Source organism: Carettochelys insculpta, chromosome 15 (genome assembly GCF_033958435.1).
Source record: "Carettochelys insculpta isolate YL-2023 chromosome 15, ASM3395843v1, whole genome shotgun sequence".
NCBI lineage: Eukaryota > Metazoa > Chordata > Testudines > Carettochelyidae > Carettochelys > Carettochelys insculpta.
The window spans coordinates 12,860,979-12,887,492 of record NC_134151.1 but is presented as its reverse complement, the minus strand read 5'-3'; the positions used below and the strand labels follow the sequence as shown (position 1 = coordinate 12,887,492).

Sequence of the window (26,514 nt, the reverse complement as noted above, 5' to 3'; positions counted from 1 at the left end):
TTAGTTACCCTTAATTCCTGCCAAGGAGCAAGACATGCAAATCTTATTTGGCAAGCAAAGTTTGTTTTTCACCCTATGTCTTTCCACACAAGCAGTCTCTTCCTTATATTCAGATGCTAGCTGTAGCTGCACTCAGGAAAAATAAATATGTGTGCTACACTGGTGCCACCTAGTGCTGCAACTGTTCTATCAGCACATTATAGGATTTAATTTCTATAGCACAGCAACAAAGCAACAAACAGATTTATTTTTTCAGCTGACTCTATCAGCTCCCCCACTGCTGTTTTTTACTGTTCAAAGGAGATGTTCTGCCAAGGATGGCCAGATGCTGATACCTCGAGGTCAGAGTTTCTTGGTTCAGAGGAGTGTTTTTCTATAGCATGAGACTGTGTCTGTGAATGTGCTACAGTGCCCAGAAGAGCCTGTGTGATGATGGTGTCCTACACTCCCATTAAGATACTCACTAGCATGAAATGGCATTCAGACAATGTGCACATATGCAAGCTGCCAATCACATCAGCACAGTTCAAGAACCCATTCACACAAATACCACAATTATGTCAGGGGTCTTTCCAAGTTTTATAAATCTAGACTCCAGAATAGCATTAATTCTCTTACGAACTTCCAAGGGCAGCTGCACCATCCACATGTTTGTAAAGCCAGAACTGATTGTCAACAGTTCTATAGACAGGGAAAATCCTGGGCTCTAGTGGTCATCCCATGTTTTCAGAATAACGTAGTCCATCACTGTGCCCTTGCAGTCCTGGTCCAGAAGCAGCGGTCCACATGTTCGCAGAGAATCTATGAGGAAATGAAGTATTCGTTCAGTCCAAAACTCCATGTCTACTTGGTCTGAATCTGTTGTTGTGCTTCTACTTATGACTGCAAGGCTCTGTCTTCTCCAGGCTAAAAGTCATCCCGGAAAGCTCACTACTACCTCTTGGCATCAGCTTTTGCAGAAGCACACCAGAGAAACACTGCATCAGTAGGAATAATAGTTGTTGCTCCCAAGTAAAATTCATACCTTCGCCACTGTCACATTACCACAGGCCCCAGCAGGAATGAATTTCCCAAGCCTAGACCATTTCCAGCCACAATCCCCAGAGTGGGTGGATAATTTGTCTTGCAGCACCCTGTGAAAGCAAGCATAGTGTGACACAGTGAACCATCTACCCCACTCCCCCGCCCCAACAGAACTCTAGTGCAGACATGGGACATGACACCAGCATGCAGATAGTGTGCTTACTGAGTGAAGCTGCTCGCTGCGTAGTCTAATTTACAGTTGCTTACACTGTGTTTAGCCTGTGTATAATCACAGCTAGAGGCTTTTCTACTCCACACCATAAAGTCTGGTGTTTGGGCCTTCTTGCTGGTATATTGTTTGTGCCAAGGCTGAAACCCAGCAACTCCAAGTTTGACAGTTCATAGCCCTGGCATGTCTGGGCTTAGGGCATTAGTTATGAAAGTAAAGAAAAAAAAATTGCTTGACTCCCCGCCCCTCTTCTCCTGAACTTCTTTCTGTGCCTCTAGCGACAGCAATTGATGAATCTGTTGTAGCTGGTGCCAGGCATGGAAGGCTGTTTAGCTCAGCTAATAACAATCCATGTTTTAAACCCAATAATCCCAGTTCAAGTCCCATTGAATAGCCTACCCCAGAGCGTAACATTATAATAAAACATTTGCAGAGCTCCCAATCCAGCCAGGACATTATTTTCGACAATGTGGTTTCTATCTGGAGCAGGCTGGGCACCAATACAGCCTACACCTTGACAAGGAGAAAATATTCATAGCTAATTTTTTTTAATCCTCCCAGTGTGTTTTTCCATTATACTTAGTGTTAGATCCTGACATAAATTGAAGTTGAGGGTGTTAAGCATTGTAAAGCTTGCAAACTGCAAAGCACATTTTCTTAATCTTATACAAGATACGCAATAATGATTATACTATGGTCACACGTGTTAACTACATCAGGCCTTCAATGGCATCCTCAAGTATCAGTACTTTACCCAGGGTTTCTCTCTGAATTCATTCTCTTGATCCATTTTCATTAGTTGCTGAGGGATCTTACCTCAGTAAGTGATCACTTATTTTCATCTTATCCCAAAACAGTGTGAATGCTTCACGTAGACTCTCATACACAGAACAACTGGACAAGTGACATTCACTGAATCCACAGATCTCCACAGCAGCCAGCCAATGAGTTTAAAGGACTGGAGACCCAAGTATCAACCTTATGTTCCATCAGGGAATATGAACATTTTTTGGATAGAAGTCAACGTTTGATACTGGCAGGTGTCTTAACTGTAAACCCATGCTGCTGAGTATGATGTTCTGATGTAAGCCCAAATCATGGGCTACATAAGCCGGTACTGGATTTCACCAGCCATTCTATGGAATAATTGATAAAAATGTGATCAGTAGCAGAATGGTCCAGTTTTGTGGAGGTAACCTGGAGATAACTGAGTGTAAATCTTTGCTGAGTCACCATGTAACACAAACCTTCCTCAGGCTTTCTGTAAATTATGTTTTGAAATAAATATTCTCTGCCTGCAGCTGCCCACAGAGAAATTACTGTGTCAATAACAACCTTTGCAGGTGATTTGTTAACCCAGGTCACAAATCTGATTGCTTCTCTAGATATACAGAACTATATATATACGGGTGTGTGTGTCAACACAGTCAGGGAGTTAACTGACAGGTTACCTGTGCTGGAAAGCACCAACAGAATCAGCACAGACCAGACACCCACCTTAACAATGAAGATAAAAGGAGCCTTTCTGTTCCTTTCTCTAGCATTGTACTGCTTCATTTTAAGTGAGTATCCCTCCTTACTCCACTTTATGTATGAAACCCTACAACTGATACCTCCAGAAATGTTGACTATTACAGTGAACTCTTTCATATCTGGCATGCTATCATCTGGAACTCTCAAAATAATCAGCATTTTAACCATAAGTAAATTTTAGTTATGTTTTCCATAAGTACAGTATGGTGAAAGTAAATACTCACAAGTATAGCAAATCCAGTATGTTTACACTGTACAATACTACTGCTGTTTGTAAATAAATAAATATGTACTTTGCATACATTTTTGTTTGTTTCTTAATACCTAATCTTGTTTTTCTTTAATTTTCTTTAATCTTGTTATGCATTGCTAGGTGCACATCTCTATTTTCCAGAATATTTGAATATCCAGCAACCTCCTGGTCACGGGGCTGCTGACTATGAAAGAGTTTATTGTAAATGATAATGTTGCTTTCACTTGTTTTCTTAAAGATAAAATGAAGGTAAATATTTTGAAAATTGAGTGCCTGAAGTAAGGTATACAGTACCAGATTCATCGATTTCTAATGAGATTCTCAAAAGCACCTATCTGCATCTTTAAGTTTCTAAAGACCTTGATTTTTAGAAGTGCTGTGCACCCTAAACTCCACTAAAGAAAGTCAACAGGAACTGCAGCTACTGACCATTTTAGGTCAGACCCATAAACCCTAAATAGCTAGCCTGATTTTCAGAGATGCTGACCAGATTCCATTGAAATCAGTGGGAATTACAAATGGTCAGCACCTCGGAAAACTGGGCCAGTAAATTTGAAAGGTTTGGGCTAAATCCCTGCCATCTATGTGTAGTGTGACACTTTTCCTACAATTCAGAGTTTTTCCCAGAGGTCTTGTCCAAAACTCTCCTTTCCTTCATTGTATGGTGTGACATGTGCCACTTGACTGTTGCTTTCCAGGTTACAGGAGGCAGCACTACCGTGCTAGGCATTGTTAGTAATGCTTACAAGTACTGTTTGGGATGAAAATGTGATGATAGGAAATTACATATATTTAAATATTTAGATATAACAAATCAACCATTCACATTCAGCTATATTTAAGATAATTTTTGCAATATTTTAAAGGCTTTTGTGTTTCATTCTGTTGAATGTCTTAGTTTCACTGTTTCTCATTAAGAAAGCATAAATTCTAAAACAGTGATATGAAATAAAAAAGTAATAAAATGAATATACAACCCATAAATGCTAGTCATATTAGGTGATATCTGCTGAGTTAGAAAGTACATTCTATTTCTCTATACACAATTGTCTTCATCTCTTTCAAAGATTTTGTCTTATTCTTTCTTGCCTATTCCATAAGCACCTTTGCTTAGCCATTGTTAAGGGTGCATTGCAATTTGCATCCTTGAAAATAGCAATATAATACCTCTGTTAGACACTGAAATGATGGACATTATTTTAAAACATTTACGTAACTGATCTTTTGGAGTTATTTACATTTTTATAACAACATTTTGTACATATTCTGCTAAATATTCATGAGGAAATATTTAAAAGGGGTCCTTGAAAGTTCATGTTTACTACCAAATGACATCTTCAGACCATCTCAGATCACTAGCCATATTCATATTTTTCTGTTTTATTTTTGTTTTCAGGAGTCACCACTCAAGCTGAGAGACAGGTTAGTCCAGTTCTTTCCATAGTAAATTTCCTGGTATCTCAGTCTAGGAATCATATTGCGGCCAAGTTCTCTGTATTGGGGAAAATCTTCTCCTCTAAAATGATGAAAAAAACCTGGTTTCACCAAAAATTAGAACTATCCCTTTGCTATTTAAATGAGAGGGCACATGGCTGAGATTCAGACAGATGATATCCATACAAGATTTTCCTACACTATTATAAATGACACAACCTCTGTTACACTGTGGCTATGTCCAGGCTACAGCAATCTTTCAGAATAAGCTCTTCCAAAAGATCTCATTGAAAAAAACTTTCTTTTGAAAGAGTGCGTCCACACACAAAAAAGCGGATCAAAAAATCTATCCACTCTTTTGATAGAGAGCATGCGCACAGCCTCTCAAAAGAATGGGCTGGGGTTTGAAAAATACAGTGCCATAAGGACTGCTCTTTTGAAAAAAGGGCTGCCGGGGCATCTACACGCTTTTTTTCCAAAAGAATATTTCAGACAAAGGTGCTTTTCCTCATCTGGGAGAGGAAGAGGGTTGCTGGAAAAAGTGTTGCGTTCTTTTGATGTCAGGTCGAAAAAGCGTATTTTGTGTGTAGATGCTCAGCGGGTTCTTTCGGGAAAGGCCCAGTTTTTTTCGAAAGAACTTGCTAGTGTAGATGCAACCTGTGAGAAATATAAAGATGAGAAACAATTTGAGGAACATTTTAAAATATAATCCTTATTTTAAAATCTGTCTTTTGCAACAATCAGAGAGTTTCCTTTCTATATGATACTTGTTAATTAAAAATATGCTTTATCCACACTTAACTGACTTGACATTGGCACACACTGAGGTTCTTAGATTTTAGTTCTGAGTCTCTGTCTTCAGTTTTTTCTCAATTAATCTCATTAAGGCAGTGACTTGTAATTGTAGAAAAAAAAACAAAAAAACAACACAGACTTGCTCCTCCTGCATTTTTCTTTCCTTCCCAATACACAAGAACTACTTTTCTCTCACCACATACTGGAGTTTGGAAATGTTGAAAAGCATACTCCATGTGCATCCTTTCTCTTTTCAAAAGGGCAAGTGAAGATTCAAAAATGTCACCTTATTAATTTTGCAGCCTGACTGCAGTAAATACAAAAACCCTGAAGGAACCAGTATAGTAGTTTGTCCAAGGAGCTATGTACCAGTCTGTGGAACAGATGGCAACACTTACAATCATGAATGTTTGCTCTGTGAAAAAATCTTGTAAGTACTTGCATATTTTCTTTGATGGAGTTAAATCACTGGTAGGAACTGCTACTAACAGTTCATCTATTTAAGTATTTTCTTCAGAAAGGGAAATGTTAATTTCCTAGGTCTCTTATCTCTGGATTACTCATATATTGTAATGCCATCAGTGCTATTTAAACGGCTCCTGGCTCCACTGATACCAGGCTGCCTGGCTGACATCTGGGATTCCTGTAGCTGTTTAAAATGTCTGTGGGTCTCAGCCATACAGCTACCCCAGCAACGGCAGGGCTGGGAGCCACGAGCCCTCTAAACAGCCACAGGAATCATTTCATGAAGACAGCCTTTGACCGTGGTTAATGAATTGGGCCCCACACGAGGTAGGCTGTTGAATGGCTGTCTTCTCCAGTTTATGAATCACTCTGGGGGTTTGGCAGCAGTGTGCATGCTCAAAGTCAGAAACGTAAGCACATAGGGATATTTCTCCCTCAAAATTTAGGTGTCAAGAGATTTTAGTTACCTTCTACCTGTTCGGTAGTAATTTTGTGGACTGCAGTGGAGTGTAGAACTGGGAGTTAAAGTACCTAAACCCAAGACTGGCATTTAATAGGGTTACAATATAAATAAAAGAGGATACCTCTGAGGGTAAGTGTATCTGAATCAGTATCTATCAATTCACTTTGTATTAATGTGTTAAAGCATAAACAGTACACTAACACAACAAGAATTGGCAGATACGGATATAGATACACTCCCTCTCAGGGTGTCCTCTTTTTCAAAAGGTCAAATATGGTAACCCTACATTTAAGCACCTAACTAATTTTGTGAAAATGGGTCTCAGTGTCTTCTTGATATGCTTTAGGTCCAAGTTAAGTTGTTCACAAATTCCTCAAACTACAAATGCCTGCCTGAGGCAGAATTCAGAGTAAGAAAGCAGACCACCAAATGGGATAATTTAAACCTGGCCAACAAGCACTGCATGCTTAACAGAAAATGGATAATGACAGAGCCTTTGTAAAAAAACATCACGTGTTTCCTGTATGCTTATAATATTCTGTGCTTTGAACTGTTTATTCAGTAATGCATGTTGCTGCTTATTCACCTGTAGGTAAAACACTCCTGCCCAACTTTATTATTTCTACCGAGATTACTCTTCTTCTTTAGAAATCATCTTTTTTTGTCATCTCTGAGCGACCTTTTCTCCAAACAGATTACAGTCATCTGTCTGAATACCCTGATATCAGATTTATTGTTCTACACTGCACCCTGTGCAGGAACGAATGTAATTTCTGTGGGACAAAGCTCTGACAATCATTTCTTAGTGGACTGAACCCTTCCATTGGGAAACCGGCAATACTCTACTGATGTCTGTACTAATCTGTAACAGCTGAGATCTTTCCCCCAGATTTTAGAGTTCATTGTCACATCAGATAGTGACATAACTTGTTCAGCCCAGAGCCTGTCACTCCCACATACATTCTTTTCATCATACCCTGTCTCCCCTGCCCACATATACACTATGTCCTAGGGCAATGCCTTTATGGGCACAGAATACACTGGTGGTTGTGGTGCTGTTGCTGCACAGAGACAACAGACAAGTGGGTGTAAAGTTGCCATTTGTAGATGTCTCTCTCCTCCTTGCATAGGCTACACCTACACTACAAAATAAAGTCAAATTTATTGGAGTTGACTTTTACCACTAGAGTTTATAGTCAAAGATGAGTGTCTGCAAATGTCCAGAAAGTCAACATAGCATGTCTCCATTGCCTCATCTACATTCGACTGCATCAGCAATGCATTGTGGGTACCAATTCCACAGTGTCTGTTGCCCCATTGCATTCTGGGTTTTTGTACCAGTGGGTTATGGAAAAAAAATGCACCACAAGTGCTTGTGGGTGTCTGTCATCACCTGTGGGGAGTCCAGTGTGGAAAACTTAAAGATATGAATTGGTCTACCTGAGCTTTTCTCTGGTGATGATTGGACTTGGAATTAACTCTCCAGATTTCATCAGAGCGTCAGAACAAAATCTGTTCACACAGAACCATTGTAGTCTTCTTACACTTGTATTGGGCACCTGGCAATGACTATGGAAATAAAGTGTCACACATAAGTTTTTAAAACTAACATATCCTCAAGACTTTAGTTCCACTGTTTTAAAACAACCAATTCCTCAAACAATCCATACATATTCACTTGATATTTAAACAAAACAGGAAGAAAATGCTGAGACCTTTATGGACATCTCCAAAAACAATAAGTGTTCCATTCTCAGAAACATTAACAAGCTGTTCTGAGAGGCATAGATCCACAGCATCTGACCCACCCACAGGATGGCCCTGATTGAAGCAAACCTGTATGTGGCATTGCATACACCTACATACTTCTTGAGACTCTCTTCCATTTCTCCCTGCAAGTTATCATTCTTGGGAACACAGTATATTCTTCAGTTGTTATGAATGTGTAACTCCCAACAATGTTGATGTAGAATGCATTTTCATAGACTGACTTGGTTTCTTATTGAAAAGTCAGACTACAAATCCCATGGTATGAATGGGCAGCCTGTGGATGTGGCTGACTAAGAAAATGAGGTTCATATGGAACATATGGTAAAACACACATAATAAAAACAGAGAGGGATATATTGATGGTTAGAGCATTGGCCTCATAAACACAGAGTGGTAAGCTCAATCTTTGAGGTGGGCCTTTCAAGGGCCTAGAGCAGGTTAGATTAAAAAAAACACCTATCAGGGATGGTGATAGGTCCTGCTATGAGTACAGTAGACTGTATGTGCTGACCTAGCAAGGTCCCTTCCAGCTCTATAAGCTATGTATATCTCCATTCTTGAATATACTATGTCAAACTGTACAGTTGGATAATCTAATTAATTTAATAGCATCCCTATAATAGTTTTTACTCTTCAGGATGAGTACCATGTACATACTCTTAAATACCAATCTTTTTTTCCTCTTTTCCAGAAAAACCGGAGTCATCACTGGCATAAAGCACAATGGAGAATGTTAGCAAAATGGTAAGTCCACAATTATTATTCACTAATTCAGTGTCAGTTTCTTTAATTTAATGTGTGGAATAGAGAACTATTTGAACATTTTACTGTTCTGAGAAAAAGCACTGACTTCATTTTGTCTATTTTATAACTGGCTCTTTTCCCCCAGTAGGATGAACAATGGAAGATCTCTGGGCAAAACCAGTCTCAATTCATTCTGTGCACCAAGGATTCTCACTAGCTTCCCTATGTTTCTTTATGTTTGTTCAATAAAATAAATACAAAAGATTTTTTTCCCTCATTTCATTTTTCAGTCCAAAGCAGCATGTACTTGGAGGGGAGACAACAAATCAATTGATGTTACATATCAGCCTTCATAACATAAATAAACCACAGATAAAGTATATTCAATAATTAATAGCCTTTGTGATTGGATTCCTGTGGGTCTGCAGCAAACACACAAGGGAGATCTTGAATCACAAGCAATTTTCCACTGGGATCAGTTCAAATGGAGTGATTAAAATAGATGCCCTGAAAGAACACAAACTTCACCAACACACTTTGTTACAGATAAGTAGCAGGGCTGTAATTATTAACTTTGTGGTTGCATTAAAATCTTTGAAGATAGCGTATAACCATTTTTCAAGTCAAAGTTACATACTTGTTCATGATTTTTATACATTTATTTATTATAGTTTCTCCAGGACGTTTGTGTGAAGAAAGGCTGCACTTCGAGCTATTTATCACTTTAAAGTCTAACAAAATAATTTATTAGGTGATGGGCTTTCATGGGGGAGATGCACTTCTTCAGATATGGAGAAGTCGGTCTGCCCAATAAAGCTGATCACCTAATAGATTATTTTGTTAGTCTTTAAAGTGCTATATGACTGCTGTTTTACTTTTGGGAAGATACAGACTAAAACAGTTACCTATTACTGTTCAAGTGATCTATTTTCACTCGAATATTCTACGGAACCTGTGAGAATGGTCACCTACGTCACAGGCTATTGGTTCTGCTGCCTATTAGTCAACCACAAACTATTTTTGCTTCTCCTCCCAACGAATGTATCGTGTCACAAGATGAATCTTAAGTATCGGAGGGGTAGCCGTGTTAGTCTGGATCTGTAACAGCAACGAAGGGTCCTGTGGCACCTTACAGACTAACAGAAAAGTTGTGAGCATGAGCTTTCGTGAGCACAGACTCACTTGTTTCTCTAGTTGAAAGGATCTCCATGATCCCGAAAATCTTGGTCACTTCACTATGGTCTTGCCCACGTGAATGTTCCAGGCACACGCTGCCACCTATCCACTTTCATGGGCTCAGCAGCCTCCTGGGATCCCAGAGCGGGAGGGTGAACCCGCCTCACAATCAGGCCCTAGACGTCTGGGAGGCTTCAGGCTTTCCCCTCTCCCCCGCCGCAGCTGGCCCGGCGCGCACACTGCGGTACAAACATCACACCGGTGCCAAGCTCTGGCTCAGCAGCCCGGGCAGGGAAGGGGCAGCACGGATGGCTTTGCTGCGGCTGACCCCGACCCGGGAGTAACAGAAGGGCGGTTCTAGCGCGCGTTCCCCCTCCGCGCGTCCGCAGGGAGCAAGGGAAGGCGCCACGCCCTCTTAAAGGCCACAACCAAGATGGCGGCAACTGGCGCGACCGTTGCAATTGGACCGAAGGGCCGCATCCAAGATGGCGGTTTCAGAAGGGCCGCCCAGCTGGTTGACTTCCCCACTTCTAGCCGCAGAGACCGGAAGCACGAACGACGCTAGCGGAAGCGGAAGCTCCGGGGGACCGGACGTGTCACCGGGGTTATCCCTCCCCCCGTAGCCACAATAACAGGCGGCACTGGCGGCTAGGTAAGGGGCGGCGGCTTAGAGTTACGGGGTGGTTGCTCCGGCTTTCCTTACACGCGCTTCTGGGCACGGGGGAGCCACCCGGCCTGGCTGTTGAAAGGGGGCGCCGAGCGGGGCCTGGGCAGAGATGGCCGTTGTTGGGGGGTTGCCTGATTCACCTCTCGCTAGGGCCTGTCCCCGGCACTGGGGCTGGAGGGACCTTTCCATCTGCGGCGGCCTGGGGAGCCGGGGTGACTTTCACCTGGCTGGGTGGGTCCTTCTGCCGTCTACGGGGAGCGTCTCTCTCGTCGCCTCCTCACTTCTTTGAGGTTTGCTTTCCTGTCGCCTCGCTTGCGCGTACTCTGCTGTCAGTGCTTGAGGCTGCCCTGGAAGATCCTGCTCTGGGTGCCAGGCTCTGTCTTCTCATTCCCAGCCCACGCCAGGCGGAGGTGCTCTCTAATTACCCTTCCCCTTCTCCTCCTTTTTTATTTTAAAGAAACGGGGTGAAGCTTGACGAACGTATCTTCGCGCTGTAATACGTGCTTGACATAATAGTGCGACCTCCTTGAAAGGGCCACTTGGAAAAGGTGGAAAAAATCACTTGTCTCAGGCGCAGAATGTGATAGAAAAGTAAGCTCACTGCAGATAAGAAGTTACTGGAGAACATTTCTTTCTTTTCCCTCTCTTTTGCCCCCTGCCCCCCTCATCCTCAAGCAACAGGCACATTTAATGTGATTATTATCAGATATAGTAGAAAATGGTTGGTTATTATCTATCTTACATTGCTTTTTTGTCTATTGTACTGAACAAAAACATGTAGATGTTCTTTAGGATCCCATTACCTGACATCAGGAACATCATAATCTACAGCATGTGATTGTCTGGAGTGATTCCCTTTAAATTATCCCTGTACTGCTGGTATGTTTACTAATTAAAACCAAGTTTCACAATACTCAGACTAGAGCAGGGCTGTTTTCTGCTTTGCGAGCTTTCATCAGAATTGCGAGCTCACCAAGTCTACATTTGTTGTTATTTTTTAAAAAGCACGTAGTTTATTTTCCAAGGAAGTTAAGAGAACAGCTCTAGTTGTTACAAATCAAAACAGGAGGGTTTTTTTTTTTTAAACCCATCTGCTTGAACACACAAGTCACTAAATGAGAATATGAAACATCAAATCATTGTTCATGTAGAATCATTTACTTTTTTACTTTAAATCCATTAAATTAAGAATAAAATGCTCTGCATTTCCTTCCTGTTTTGTTTAAATATCAAGTGAATATGTATGGATTGTTTGAGGAGTTGGTTGTTTTAAAACAATGGAACTAAAGTCTTGAGGGTATGTTAGTTTTAAAAGCTTATACGTGGGGACTTATTCCCACAGTCACTGCCAGGTGCCCCACACAAGTGTAAAACAGCTACATGGGTTCTAGATGAACAGATTTTGTTCTGTCTCAGTGATGAAATCTGAAGAGCTAATGCAAAATCCAGTTATCAGCAGAGAAAAGCTCAGGTAGATTAACTCATATCTTCAGGTTTTCTGCACTGGACTCCCCACAGGTGGGAGCAGTTTTTATTGTTCTCTGGAGCTCTTCTTTGTTTTCCTATCCAAATTCAAACTACAAACTTACCATCTACGTTTTTGGCTTAAATCTTCCTTTTCATGTGTTAATTTGACACTTTGTATCTTGGAATATGTTAATCTCTGCATAAACCTAAAACATTTTCCATTCTCTGCTGATGTCTGTCCCAATTAGAAGAGTATGGTGGAATTCATTTGGAATCCAGGTAGCCTAGAGAAACTTAATTACCAATTTATACAATCCATACCAAAGTCCCTCAGTGTCTCTGGATTCTGGTTGGGAACTCATGTCTTGAAGATGTGCTGGTTGCTCCTTGGGATCTTGTTCTTTGCTGTTTGTTGGTAATAAATATTTAGTTTGCCTCAATCATCTTGTTTTCATGGAAGTCTAAAGATTATGTAATTTTGTGGGCCCCTGTGGGAACAATGCTGTGGTCTTATAGTTTAAAAATGGAACCTATCATATTAAAAATCACACAGTTAAAATAGATTTGTTGCAAATAATCTTACTGTTAATGTGATCTGTTTTATAAACCTAAGCTTCCTTGGTTGTTATGTATTTACTACATGCAATAATCTACCAGATTGAGCAAAATACACAGAATACATTCATGTTTGTTTATGGGTAGTTTCTACTCAATTTCACTGTTGGTCTTGTGCACTTTAACAATGCTATAGTATTTCAATTGAATATATTGTAACTGGTATGAGGGGATAAGGGAGTGGTATAACCATTGTGTGTGTTGTATGATTTCAAAATTTCAAATGCTGACAAACTACCTGTCCAGTAAAAGCTTTTTCCATCATTCCATCTCAGTGAAGTTCATAATACTTTCAGTTTTTTCTGTTTGATGCAAAACTTGCATTTGGTAAACACATTTTTTTCTCTAATCTGTTGTGAATTGATCTATATATGCCCATCAGCCTGCTTTTGACATTTCCTTATTTCAGTTATGACAATTTGTCAGTTCTGTACCCTTCAGTCCTTTTTTTAAAAAAAACATATTCTCCTTTATCCACTGTTTAACCAAAATCAGTTAAATGAACTGGTTATGAGCAGCTGAAGACCATGAGTATTTAAGGAATATGTGGAAACCATGGAATGTGCTGTTTGTATTGTGGCTATTCCTAGAATCGCAATGGAAATGCAATGTATTTAAAGGATGACCTATAGAACATTGATAATGTATAGAGTACTAGCAAATGACCCATGCATTTCTTGGGTATGTAAGTGAAGGAAGGTTTACTTTATTTTTTTCTGTTTGCAGAATAAAAGGAAAATGTATGTTGTTTGTGTAAATATTGTATTTTTAGAAAATGAAGGGGAAAAAAGCTTGTGTTTATACAAATCAGGGTGATTGAAAGATTCCATAGAACTTGTTGGTAGACAACATTTGCAACATTCTGTCTTGTTCTAGAATAAATAGCGGGGTAGGTGAGTGTTGGGTTGTGGGAGGGCTGACATAAAGGGGGTGGCGTGGGAGTGAGAGCAAAGGACTGGGAGAGTTGTGGGGGTATCAGGGCAGGGGGTTAAGGGTGCTGCATTGAGGGCATAGGGTAAGGTGTAAGGGCAGAGGGTCTGTGTAGCAGGGCTGATAGCGGGTGGGGAGTGAAGTCAGGGCAGGGGTTTGGACATGGGGGGGCTCAGGACAGGTAGTGGGGGTGCTGTAGTGAGGGCAGCGTGGTGGTGACTTACAGCACAGCTTGTGGTATGAGTTGAGAGTCTGGGTAGGGCATGGAAGTGTAGATGTCACAGCTGGGATTATGGTGTGTCAGCAGCACAGGGCAGGGGTGGAGTGTGGTAGAGTGAGGGCATGGGGCTGAGGGTTTTTTGTACGAGGGAGGCTTAGAAGAGCAGTTGGGTGTGATGGTGGGCTGTGGCCAGGGGGTGATGGTTGAGGAGTGCAGGGCCTGGGAGGGTGGGGAGCTTAGTGGAAAGGGTGGGGTTGGTGTGAGTGTAGAGGGGATGAGGGCAGCAGGTTTGGTGGGTGGGTGGGAAAGTCAGGGCAGAGGATAGAAGTGAAGACATCACAGCAAGGATTTTGTTGAGGGGGGTTAGGGTGGGGGTTGATGGTAGTGGAGTGAGCGCTGAGGGTGCAGTGTGGGAGAATGGGGGGGGGTCAGGGCAGGGGGTGTAGGGCAGGGGCTTGCCAGGAAAGCCATAGCAGTGGAGGTGGTCCATGGGGCCCTGTGTGTGTGCATGGCTGCACTGTCCAGCCCAGGCATCTCCTCATGTGGGTCCAGGTTGTGGTTCCTGACCCAGCATCTCTGGCAGGGAGGACTAGGCCTGGATAGCTTCTGTTGCCCAGCTATAGCTCCGGGGGTGGTGCGGGGAGGCTGGTGCTGAGCTCCTTCCTGGGGTCTCTACTTCTGCTGCCACTGCATGAACTAGGGTCAAGACCAGCGCCATGGTGCCTTTCCCCAGCTCCAGGGAGAGCGGAAGATGGGAGCAGGGGCTGTGGTTCTTTTCTCCAGCTCCAGTGAGAGTGGTTTGTGGGGGAAGGGGCTGCGCATGGGACTCTCTTCCCCAGCCCTGGTACAGTAGTGGGGGGTGGGGATGGGACTTTTTTCCCTGGCACAGTGGCAATGGTGGAGTGGGGACAGGGCTATTTTTCTGTGGCACCAGGGGGAGCAGCTAGGGGGTCGTGGCTTGTGGCTGCGGCGATTTTTCCCAGGCCTGGCATGAGCTTTGAGAGGGGCCAGGTCTGGGATTTGTGGCTGCAGCATTTTGGAGGGGTGCTAGTTGAATGCAGGGGTTGGGGCAGGCTGCAGCAGGACTCCCTATGGGCAGAGCTGTGGCTGAGCACCAGGGTGATGGAGTTGGGATAGAGCGGCTGTTTATCTCTTGGCAGGGCTGATAGCCCTGTGGCCACTGTTTCCCTGCTGTGGCTCCTTCAATGCTCACTCTTCAGTACTGCTGTTCCTTGCACTTGCTGCCCTCGGTGGTGAGTCTGAAGTATGTCTTCCTGCCAGTGCTCCTCCCTTTCCATTTTTTGGGAAATCCTAGGATTTCAGGCATTCCCACTTTCCGGCCACAGCCAAACCCCGACCTTGGTTTAAGTGAAGGTAAGAGGAAGCTGTATACCAAATTTCATTGTTGTAGCTCTTACAGTTTAAGAGGCATTCTTAAAAAAAATGTAGCACTGACAGACTCTCAATATATAATCCGGCCTTCTATCAGCCGGAACTCTCAAATAACCGGCATTTTAATCATAAGCAAATTTTAACGAAACAAAACAGCAGTCATATAGCACTTTAAAGACTAACAAAATGGCTTATTGGGCAATTAGCTTTTGTGGGACAGATCCACTTCTTCAGCTCTATATAATTTCCAGTCCAAACCCAGATATAGCACAGAGGTCCAAAAAAATTGCAATAAAAACTGACAAATATATGAACTGAAGGAGGGGCAAATAATGCCCCTCTGCAATGTACGTTGGACAAACTGGGCAAACACTTCACCAAAGAATGAATGGACACAAAGCAGACATCAGAAATCCCAGTGTACACAAGCTGGTCAGTCAGCATTTCAATGGAGTTAAAGACCTGAGAATGTGTCCTACAACAGAGAGACTTTAAAAACAGATTACATAGGGCGATTTGTGAACTGGGTTTCATATTAAAATTTGACACATTAACTCTTGGTACGAACAAAGACAACAACTGTCGCCAGCATCTGACAAAGTGGGTCTTTGTCCACGAAAGCTTATGCTCCAAAATATCTGCTAGTCTGTAAGGTGCCACAGGACTTCTTGTTGTCTTTGAAGATAGACTAACTCAGCTACTCCTCTGATACTTATTACAAGGACTGCTTCCCTTCCTTTGATATTCATAATGACCTCAGGCAAGGCACTTTACATCCACTGCCTCTCACCCCGCTCCTTCAGTTCATGTATTTGATTTGTCAGTTTTTAATGCAATTGTTTGGTATAACTACTGCTTCCTGGGCTCTTAGAAGACATTTAGGCATAAGTTAGAGCAGGGGCATACAAAATGCGCTGCACAAAAATTCGTGACGGGGAGCAGTGTGGTTAGGGTCTCCTTGTATTCTGCTGCACCCCTCACCCCCACTGTCGCCAAGAAAGCGCAGTGTGTCACTTGGCACAGGGTAGCTACACCAAAGGGAGTCGGGGGAGGTGACATACCTGGGAGCATAGGGCATTCGCATCAGTCTCAGGGGATGGATGTACCTGGAGGCACAAGGCAGCAGCAGGGTTGGGGAGAGATATACCCAGGGGCTCATGGTGTGTGATTTCCAGGAGACTGCTGCTCACTTCCGAACAGGTTGGGGTGGCCCTGCTAATTGCAGGGATGAAAAGTTGGGCCTAGCCTAAAAGTTTGCTCACCCATGAATTTGAATTAGAATCAGAATGCTAGCACTGGAAGGGACCTCAAAAGGTCATTAAGTCTAGTCCCTTACACTTACTGCAAGACCAAACAACATCTGTATCATCCCTGTTAGATATTTATCCAACCTGGTTTTAAATATTTCTAAAGATGGTGATTCTACAACCATCCTAGACAATTCGTTCCAGTACTAAACTACCCTGGCAGGAATTTTTTCCTAATCATAGAATACTAGGATTGGAAGGGACCTTGAGAGGCCATTGAATCCAGCCCCCTGCCCTCATTGTGGGACCAAGTACTGTCTAAACCATCCCTGATAGACATCTATCTAACCTGTTCCTAATGTCCAACCTAAACCTCCTTTGGTGCAATTTAAGCCTATTGCTTCTTGTCTTATCGTCGGAGGCTGAGGAGAATAATTTTTCTCCCTCCTTGTAACACCAATACCCTTTTAGGTACTTGAAAGCTGCTATCTTGTCTCCTCTCAGCCTTCTCTTTTCTAAACAAAACAAACCCAATTTTTTTAATCTTCTTTCATAGGTCAGATTTTCTAGACCTTTGATCATTTTAGTTGATCTTCTTTGGAACCTCTCCAATTTTCCCACATCTTTCCTAATATGTGATGCCCAGTACTTGACAAAATACTAATCAGCCTAATCGGTGCAGAGTAGACTGGAAGAATTAGAATTCTTGTGTTTTGCTATTAATGCATCCCAGAATCACGTTTGTTTTTTTTTTGCAGCAGTGTCACACTGTTGGCTCATACTCAGCTTGTGGTCTATTATGAACCCTAGATCCCTTTCTGCAGTTCACCATCCTCTGGAGTCACTTCCCATTTTGTATGTGTGAAACAGATTGTTCCTCCCTGAGTGCAGCAGTTTGCATTTGTGCTTGTTGAATTTCATTCTGTTTTCCTCAGGTCATTTCTCCAGTTTGTCCAGATCATTTTGAATTCTGATCCTATTTGCCAAAGCACTTGCCACTCCACCTGGCTTGGTATAATCTGCCACCTTAATAAGCATACTCCTTATGACATCTAAATCATTGTTGAAGATATTGAACAGAACTGGCCCCAAAGCTGACAACTGTGGAACCCCATTTGTTATTCCCTTCCAGCATGACTGTGAATCATTAATAACTACTCTCTGGCTGCATCAACACTAGCCCCCTTCTTCGAAGGGAGCTTGGTAATGAGCGTGAGCGGGGAATAATAATGAGGTGCTGCAATGCATCTATAGCCCCTCATAAGGCTAATTTTCACCACGGCAACTTCAAAGTTAGCAGCTTCGAAGTGCCAGCAGGCCATGTAGCCGTGGGCATTTCAAAGTACCCGTGGAACTTCGAAGTGCCCTTACACCTAAAAGTTTTGCACCTCATTATTGTTTCCCAGTTGGGCTGATTACCATTCCCCCTTCGAAGAAGGGTGTTGATGTAGACACACCCTCTGTGAACAGTTATCCAAAAGTTATGCACCCATCTGATAGTAGCCCCATCTAGATTGCATTTCCCTGATAAGAAGGTCATGTGATACATTATTAAAGTCTGCATCCATCTCTTTCTCTTTATCCACAAGGCTTGTTATCCTATCAAAGAAAGCTATCAAGTTGGTTTGACATGATTTGTTCTTGACAGATCCTTGCTGACAGTTACCTATTACGTCATTATTTTCCAGATGTTTGCTTAATTATTTGTTCCATCATCTTTCCTGGCACTGAAGTTAAGATGATGCTCTGTCAGCTTATTTCCCTTATTTCACTTTTTATAGATTACCACTATATTTGCCTTGTCTTCTGGAACAGCTCCTGACATCCATGACTTTTCCAAGATGACAGCTAGTGTCTTGGACAATTCCTGTCAGCTCCTTGAGTATTCTAAGATGCAGTTCATCAGGCCCTGGAGATTTGAAGACATCTAACTTTTTAAAGTAGTCTTTAGCTTTTTCTTTCTCTTTTAACTTTTTGCCCTACCCCTCTCCATTAGCATTCACTATTTTAGGCATCCAGTTTCCATCAACCTTGTTGGTGAAGATTGAAATAAAAAGTAGTAATAAAGTACCTCTCCCATTTTCACATTTTCTGTTATTGTTTCTCCCTTTTCCTTGAGCAACAGGCCTGTCTTGTCCTTGGTTGTCATCTTGTTTCTAATATACTTGTAAAATGTTTTGTTTCCCTTTATGTCTCAAGCTAGACTGAGCTTGTCTTGTGTTTTTTGCCTTTTTAATTTTGCCACTACATTCCTGTGCTATTTGTTTATATCCCTCCCTTGTCCTTTGACCTAGTTTCCACTTTTTATACAATTCCTTTTTGATGTTTGGTCATTCAAGATCCTCTGGTGAAGCCAAGCTGCTCTCTTGCCACTCTGTCTTTTCTAGTCAGAAGAGTGGTTTGCTCTAGTGCCCTGAGTAATGTCCCTTTTGAAAAACTGCCAGCTGTCCTCAGTTGTTTGTCCTCGTGGTATTGCTTTCCATGGGACCTCACCTACCAACTCTCCGAGTTTACTAAAGTCTGCCTTCCTGAAAACCATTGCTTTTATTTTGGTGTTCTCCCTTCTACCACCCCTTAGGATCATGAACTCTTATCATTTCATGATCACTTTCACCTTAGCTGCCTTCCACTTTTCAAATTCTCAACCAGTTCCCCAATTTACTACAATCAAACCTAAAACAGCTTTTCCCCCAGTAGCGTTTTCCACCTTCTGAAATTAAAAAAATGGTCTCCAATGCATTCCGAGAACTTGTTTGATAATTTTTGTCTTGCTGTGTTCTTTTCCTGGCAGATGTCTGGATAGCTGAAGTCCCCCATCACTACCAAGTTCTGTGATTTGGATTATTTTGTTAGTTGTTTAAAAAAAGCCTCATACACCTCTTCTTCCTGCTTAGGTGATCTGTAGTAGACCCCTACATCTCCCTTGTTTTTTACCCTTTTATCCATACCCAGAGATTCTCAACAAGTCTGTCTCCTATGTCCAACTCAACCTCAGTCCAAGTATGCACATTTTTAATATATAAGGCAACACCTCCCTTTTTGTCCTGCCTAACCTTCCTGACCAAATTGTGCCCTTCTATACCAGTAGTCCACCAGGTCTTTGTGATACCAATTGTTATATTTGTGTTTACTTACTAGTATTTCAGGTTCTTCCTGTGTATTCCCAATTTTTTCATTTGTATAGACTGCTTAGATACTGATTTGATTTTTACCCCCCCAATTCTGCCTTGTTGTTCCTTTATCTTATAGCGCATGCTCCCTCAAATTTCTGACCTATCTTCCAGGTCTCCATAGTTTTCACTTACTTGTAGGCTTCAAACCTAGTTTAAAATCCTTCTCACTAAGTTAGCCAGTTTGTATCCAAATACTCTCTTACCCTTCCTAGATAAGTGAACTCCCTCTCTGCTTAGCTGTCAGCCATTCTTCTTGAAACAGAATCCTGTGATCACGGAAGCCAAAGTTAGGTAATAGCACAGAACACTGAGAGCCAGGACTGCTGGTGTAATCAAAGTTTATGGGATTGTGGGAAACTTAGCCATACCCATGGTAAGTGGACATCTGTCTAACAAAAATTATGCTGGACCACAGATGATGGTGGACTAGAATGGTTCAACTAAATGATTTGTACTTAAACCTGCTGATGCATTGATGTAAGAGGTCCAGCTTGTAGTCTACTAGGTTTCCTTGGTTCAAATCAACTTTCTAGTTAGTCTTCATTCATATGTCTGGATATTTTTTCCAGCTTCATATACAAGGCAGATTCATTTATATCGTATCAGAACAAACTTTCTACTTTTTAGTTGAAAACTTGATTCATTTGGGTAATGCGTTTTAGAGTTATTTTTAGTGACAGGTTTTGTTGAGTCTTTCTGTGAACTAATGTTCATTACTCCATCCCCTTCCTCTCACCTTTTCTCTTTCAGTTGCACTGAATTTGTATAAAGTGAACATTAATCTTTTTAATCAAAATCATTGCAAATATGGGGCCTCGACGGAAAAATGTGAAACCGTGTTCCACGAGCAGGGAAGGCTCTGAAACAGCCAAACTAGATGAGCCAAAAGATTATATGAACCAGCTCTCACATGAAGTACTTTGCCATATTTTTAGGTAAGAAGCTGTCCTTTTTTTTGTCTCCCCATGCTCTCCTCTTTTGTACCTGTAAATAAAATCCAAATGGTGGGTATTCAGAAAATACTAGCTGTATCACCAGTAGTTAAATGGGAATTAAATGTAGTCATCAATATGCATTAGTGATGAAGGTTTTGCTGGGTAGTACAGAGGAAATACATGAGATTTCTTTCTTTTAAGGCTCTGCCTTCGTGGTGTTAAAATGAAGTACATAGGTTGCACTATATGTTAGCTCTCCATATGGACAGGTACATTGAAAACTAATTTTTATGAAAATTGCTTATTATCATGTAGAAGCAACCAAAAAAGCAGAACAAAAAATAGTCTAATTTATTTTATGTATTTATTTATTGAAAGTTAAGTTTGATTAAAAACAGTTTGCTGGTGACAGATAATAATTTGTCTTGGAATTGATAATGTATCTTCTTATAGTACTTTATCGATATAGGTCTAAAATGTGTTATACAACTTTGTTTTGCTTATATATATATATATATATCCCTTACTATTAGCACTGTAATCTTGTACTACAGATTTCAGGCATGATTGTGCTCTAAGGTGTGCAGCTGTGGACTGCAATGTGTCTGATAAATTTAGTTACCACATACATTGGTATATTGAAGGAGGGTTGACCTTGCCACTGAGGCTACATCTAGATTAGAGCAATTTGTCTACAGAAGTTTTTGTCAGAAGATATCTCCTGACAAAACTTCTGTTGACAGATTGTGTTCAGACTGCAAGGCGGATTGGTCTTTCTATTCACTTCCTTGACAAAACAGCTAACTGGAAGCACAGCAGACAGGGCTGCGCAGTGTCCTGCATGCCCTGTCTGTCGACAGAGGGCCCCCTGGAACAAAAAAAAAACAAAACCCACACCTTAAATGCATTGGCTACCTGATGGATGGAATGCTACCCTTTCTGTCTAGCCACATTACATGCTTTGCTATAGTAATATGTGAAAATCTCATTTGAACCTATGTTTTTTATGTATTATGCATGGCTCGGTAAATGTACTAATTCTCTAGGGCTACGTATGCACTAGCCCAAAACTTCGAAATGGCCATGCAAATGGCCATTTCGAAGTTTACTAATGAAGCGCTGAAATACATATGCAGCACCTCATTAGAATGTTGGCAGCCACGGCACTTCGAAATTGACGCAGCCCGCCGCCATGCGGCTCGTCCAGACAGGGCTCCTTATCAAAAGGACCCTGGCAACTTCGAAATCCCCTTATTCCTAACAGCAGCTAGGAATAAAGGGATTTCAAAGTTGCCCGGGTCCTTTTGAAAAGGAGCCGTGTGGTGGCGAGCCGCAGCAATTTCCAAGTGCCGCAGCTGCCAGCATTCTAATGAGGCGCTGAATATGTATTTCAGCGCTTCATTTCGAAGTTTACTAATGGTCATTTGCATGGCCATTTCGAAGTTTTGGGCTAGTGTAGACATGGCCCTGATGTTCTTTGGTGTGAGGAAAAAATGAACTAATGTCTTTGAAAAAAACCTGATAGTGAGATAGCTACTTTTTCTCCCAAAGATACCTTCCCCTGCAGGATATCATGTGCATGGAATGCCTCTCCCGGAAGCTGAAGGAAGCAGTGACTCTGTACCTGAGAGTGGTGAAGGTCGTGGACCTCTGCGCAGGCCGCTGGTGGGAATACATGCCCACGGGTAAGTAGTACGCTTAATTTGGGTATTGTGTTAAGGTGGTGACAAGACCGAGTTGAGCTATGATCCCATTTTTACACAGACCTATAGGATGTGTTTTTAGAAAGCAGCCAAGGGAAGTAGATGCTTTTTTCTCACTAACGTTCAGTGTGAGTTGGTGCCTTCTTCTCTTAGGTGTTTTTGAAAATCCCACCTGTATGCATGCTGAATAATATAGTGGTGGAAGTGAGGTAGCTGTGTAACAAGTTATGACTCCAAACATTTGTTGAGGGAATTTACTATATAAATACATGGGGTAATTCAAGAAAAGGTGTTTGTACACAGGTAAGAAAGAGTACAAGGTCTTCACTTGTCACCTATTTACCAACACATGGAGTCAGTGCAGGAGTGTTGGAGACCCCACCTCCAATCCCCTGTTGAGATCACCCATTGAATTTGATAAGAGTGGGAGGGAGACACTTTCTGAACAGTAAGACTTGCTCTGCATTTAAGATACGCACTTGGAGGGAGGGGAGCAATACTCCAGATGTTGCAGTTTGCGGGAAGTTAAACTTACAGGGGGTTCCTGTCAGGAGGATGTTAAGATGAGTTATAAATGCATAGAGACTTTTTATTGTTTTAAAATCCTTATTTTCTTTTGTACTTTATTGCTGCTGTTATGACTAATCAGTACTTTGGTTTAAGAAAGCTCTCTGATCACTGGATTCATCTCGGTCACAGATTCTCACTATCAACCCCCCTCAGACTTGCTGAGTTAGCACAGTTCGTACAGGGGGTCCTGAAACCCAGGGTCTTGTCTGAGAGTGAGAGAATAATGTGATTCTTCCACGTGTAACATAAATGTACAAGGCATGACGTTCATGGAAGTGCTGCCAGAGAGAACTGAGAGGGAACAGAGGTTCAGGTACCCCCATTGTTGTGACATTTGCCTTGAAGAATATAAACCAAAGCCCAGCAAAATATGGAGAAACCACCTGCTGTATCAGCTAATACTTCTTCTGGCATTGGAGAGCTAAGGATTTTTTTTTTTTTAACTGTGCACAGAGAACTGCAGGATAGCTGGATGTTTATCACATAAACCTCAAAACTTGTGTCCTTCTCATAGGTTTCACTGATTCCAGTTTTCTAACATTGCTGAGGAAGATGCCAGACATTGAGCAACTCTATGGTCTTCACCCCAGGTATCTTGAAAGGCGCAGAGTTCGTGGCCATGAAGCTTTCAGCATTCCTGGTGTACTAGAGGCTTTGCAGGCCTGCCCAAATCTACTGGTAAGGGTGCAGGTCAAAAGATAAATGCCTTTAATCAGTTATGACATGATCCTTAATAAGACTGCAGAGGAAAAGATGGTTGAGATAAACATCTGTTGTACTACCTTGGTAGGAGGCTGCTGTGTTGTGCATTTAATCTTTGCCTTGCAGTCATGGCAGCTCAAGTGAGCATTTACAAAAGCAGTTGATAGTTTACAGATGAGTGCTATTCTCTTATAGTTGTTTCAAAGGAACTTACAAGTGCTCAGCAATTCTCAAGATCAGGTCATGAATTACAACAGCATTGAAGCTTTTTAAGTAATTTCGTATGACTTCTTCACCTTCTAAGGCAAATCACTCTGCAAATGTCAGGTGAATTAGTCCATTGTATCAAGCTCTGTGCATTACAGAGTCATTTACTTGGTTAAGAGCAATATGGTTGCTTAAGATGGTAATTGGAGTCTTGCCTTTGCTTATTGTTGTATTTTTATCCAGGGTGTTGAGACTTCTCATTTGGAGTTGGTGGAAGCCATTTGGACATACATGCCACAAGTTCATATTTTAGGGAAGTTTCGTAATCGTAATGGTGCTTTCCCAATCCCGCCTGAAAATAAACTGAAAATTCCAATAGGAGCAAAAATTCAGACGTTGCACTTAGTAGGTAAGAGTTTATTGGTGAAGTACTTATCTTAGATACAAATGACTATAAAACATTTGTTTTATGTTGTGCTGTTCCATCTTGAACTTCGCTGTGACATACCGAGGTCTTGTCTATACACGGTGAGCCTGGTCTGACACCCTCTGGAGATGACCAGTCCTGAAGCAGGGAATTTGCCAGAGCAGGGAAGGTCAGTGCCAGTCCATCTGGTGCTGCCAGCGTGACACTGCTCTGGCAGTAGAAGAGGGGGCCAGTACTGGCACAGTGGGGACAAGGTGGAGGGCCGCTCGGGTAATAGGTGGTGTGGCTGCAGAGTCCTGTGACTGGCAGTGCTCCTGGCCCCTGTTTGCTTTTCCAGATCAGCAGCTTTCCTTCTCTCCCCGCAGTCCTCACTCTTTCCCCTCCATCCCTGAACTTGAACACCACAAATGAGCTATTTGCAGCACTCTAGAAGCTCTGGGAGGGCAAGGGAAGAGTTGCTAAGCATGCTTTTCCCTGTGAGTGCTCCAGCCCTGGAACACCCACAGACTCTGCCATACGAAGGAACTCTGGATATAGAGGTCCAACCTGTATTTAAAAGACTGTAGTGGTGCTACTTAAGTGAAGATGATACCTGTGGTGATGTGAGGGTTTCTCCCATGGTGTAGGTAATTCACTTCCCTGAGATGCAGTAGTTATGTCAGCTGGAAAAGCCATCCCATCAATATAGCACTGTGTACATGGGAAGTTAGGGTGGTATATCTGTATCACTCATGTGTGGATATTCTGCATCTCTGACTGACATATTCTGACTTGAATTGCTTGTGTATACAAAGTCTAAAACCTGAAGAAGAACTCTGCCCAATAAAAGATATCACCTCACCCGCCTCTGTAAGTGCCCTAAGCCCTGGTCTTCATTTACAGAGTTAGGTTGACATTAGACGCCTTATGTCAACCTAACTTTGAATGTGTCAGTACTAAAATTTTAGTCCTTCTCAGTCATTCCACATGTGGACTGTGTGTGGTGCGGGTTGAGGCTCAGGGGCAGAGGGTTGGAGTACAGGAGGAAGAGCTTTGGTTGGTGGTGCTGTCTCTGGGGTGGAAATGAAGGGTTTTGGAGTGCAGGGTGCTCCAGGGAGAGAAGACTCCTCCCAGCCCTTACTATAGCAGCTCAGGGCCAAATGAGAGATGCCTCTCCACTGGGCATGGCTGGGGCAGGCCCAGGCTAGACTGGATGTCCCCTGTCCACCGCACCTCTGTGTAGGGGTCCCTCGGGAGAGGCACCTCTCCCCTAGCAATGGCAGTTTTGGATTGGGGCCAGTGGGTAGATCCACCTCTGCCCTGACCATGGCAGATTTGCATTGGGGCTGGTGGGGAGAAGTGCGTCTCCCCTAGCCACAGCAGCTTCAGAGCTTGGGGAGAGGCATATGTCCCTGCTGCAGCCCTGAGCCTCTGCATGTGGCTTAATAGTCAACTGTGTATTGCACAGCTTAAAGGGAACTGAGCTCCTGCTGATGTAACTTGCCCACTTTCTGTGTCTTGTGGAGTTATTGAATCAATGTTGATGTAGGTAGGGTGATGCAGTGTCAGTATAAGCACTGGATTGCTTTTATTGATGGTTGCTGGCTATGAGGAACTGTCCCAGAATGCCTTCCCCCTCCCCGCCCCCCAACAGTTCATACAGTGTAAGCACTCCTGGTGAAGACGCACACGGCCAACAAAAGGACCAAACTGCAGACACACACAAGCAATGTAATTATTGCAGCAGCTGAATGCTGACATAACTTAGGTTGACTTAATTTTGTAGATTGGATGTTGCCTGAGAGATACATTCTACAGTTTACCCCTGAAAGTTTAAGTGCGATTTGATTTTTTTGTGGTATTATTCCTCTATTTTAGGTGTAAATGTCCCTGAAATTCCTTGTATCCCAATGCTGAGGCATCTTTATTTGAAGTGGGTGAGACTCACCAAACCACAGCCCTTTAAAGATTTCCTTTGTATCAGCTTACGGACGTTTGTCATGAGGAATTGTGCAGGTAAGATAAAAGAGAATTCTCCTAGTGACAGGATGCATTTACACAAGAAGAAGCTAGTACTCGTACTAATAATATTGCATCTGTATTGGTGCTGGACTGTCAAAGGACAGTAGCTCAAACAATATGCATGTATCTGACAAAGTGGGTCTTTGTCCACAATAGCTTACGCTCCAAAAAATCAGTTAGTCTATAAAGTACCACAGGCCTTCTCATTGTTTTTAGCTCAGAACAGTCACCATAACATGATAATAACATCTGGGCTGTTTACTGTATCATTTACCCTGTATACCTGCACCATTGCTAGCAGTTCCTGTACTGAGTTTTCTAATGCAGTTATGGACTGGGGATTGCCCATCATGCAGTTCTCCAGAAGCAATCG

At 42.3% G+C, this 26,514-nt stretch overlaps 1 protein-coding gene and 1 long non-coding RNA gene across 6 annotated transcripts in view; one reads left to right on the top strand and one right to left on the bottom strand.

Annotated features, from left to right (window-relative positions):
* Nucleotides 1-399: 399 nt before the first annotated feature.
* LOC142021094 (uncharacterized) lies at nt 400-10,286 on the bottom strand. Its single transcript, XR_012647593.1, has 3 exons — nt 9,892-10,286; nt 7,636-7,764; nt 400-5,129 (listed from the first exon to the last, which is right to left on the bottom strand). It is a non-coding gene; the product is annotated as an uncharacterized LOC142021094 (long non-coding RNA).
* Nucleotides 10,287-10,473: 187 nt separating this feature from the next.
* Nucleotides 10,474-26,514, top strand: part of FBXO38 (F-box protein 38) — a 41,732-nt gene continuing 25,691 nt past the window's right edge. For 2 of the 5 annotated variants that reach the window (XM_075009853.1, XM_075009857.1), the window contains exons 1-7: nt 10,498-10,537; nt 11,010-11,143; nt 20,347-20,531; nt 22,083-22,216; nt 23,319-23,482; nt 23,957-24,122; nt 25,998-26,135. In XM_075009853.1, the coding sequence (XP_074865954.1) occupies nt 20,404-20,531; nt 22,083-22,216; nt 23,319-23,482; nt 23,957-24,122; nt 25,998-26,135 (730 nt within the window). In that variant the 5' untranslated portion in view covers nt 10,498-10,537; nt 11,010-11,143; nt 20,347-20,403. Of the gene's footprint in view, nt 10,538-10,783; nt 11,144-20,346; nt 20,532-22,082; nt 22,217-23,317; nt 23,483-23,956; nt 24,123-25,997; nt 26,136-26,514 lie in introns of those variants that run through there. The other 3 variants (XM_075009856.1, XM_075009854.1, XM_075009858.1) reach the window with 3 other exon arrangements.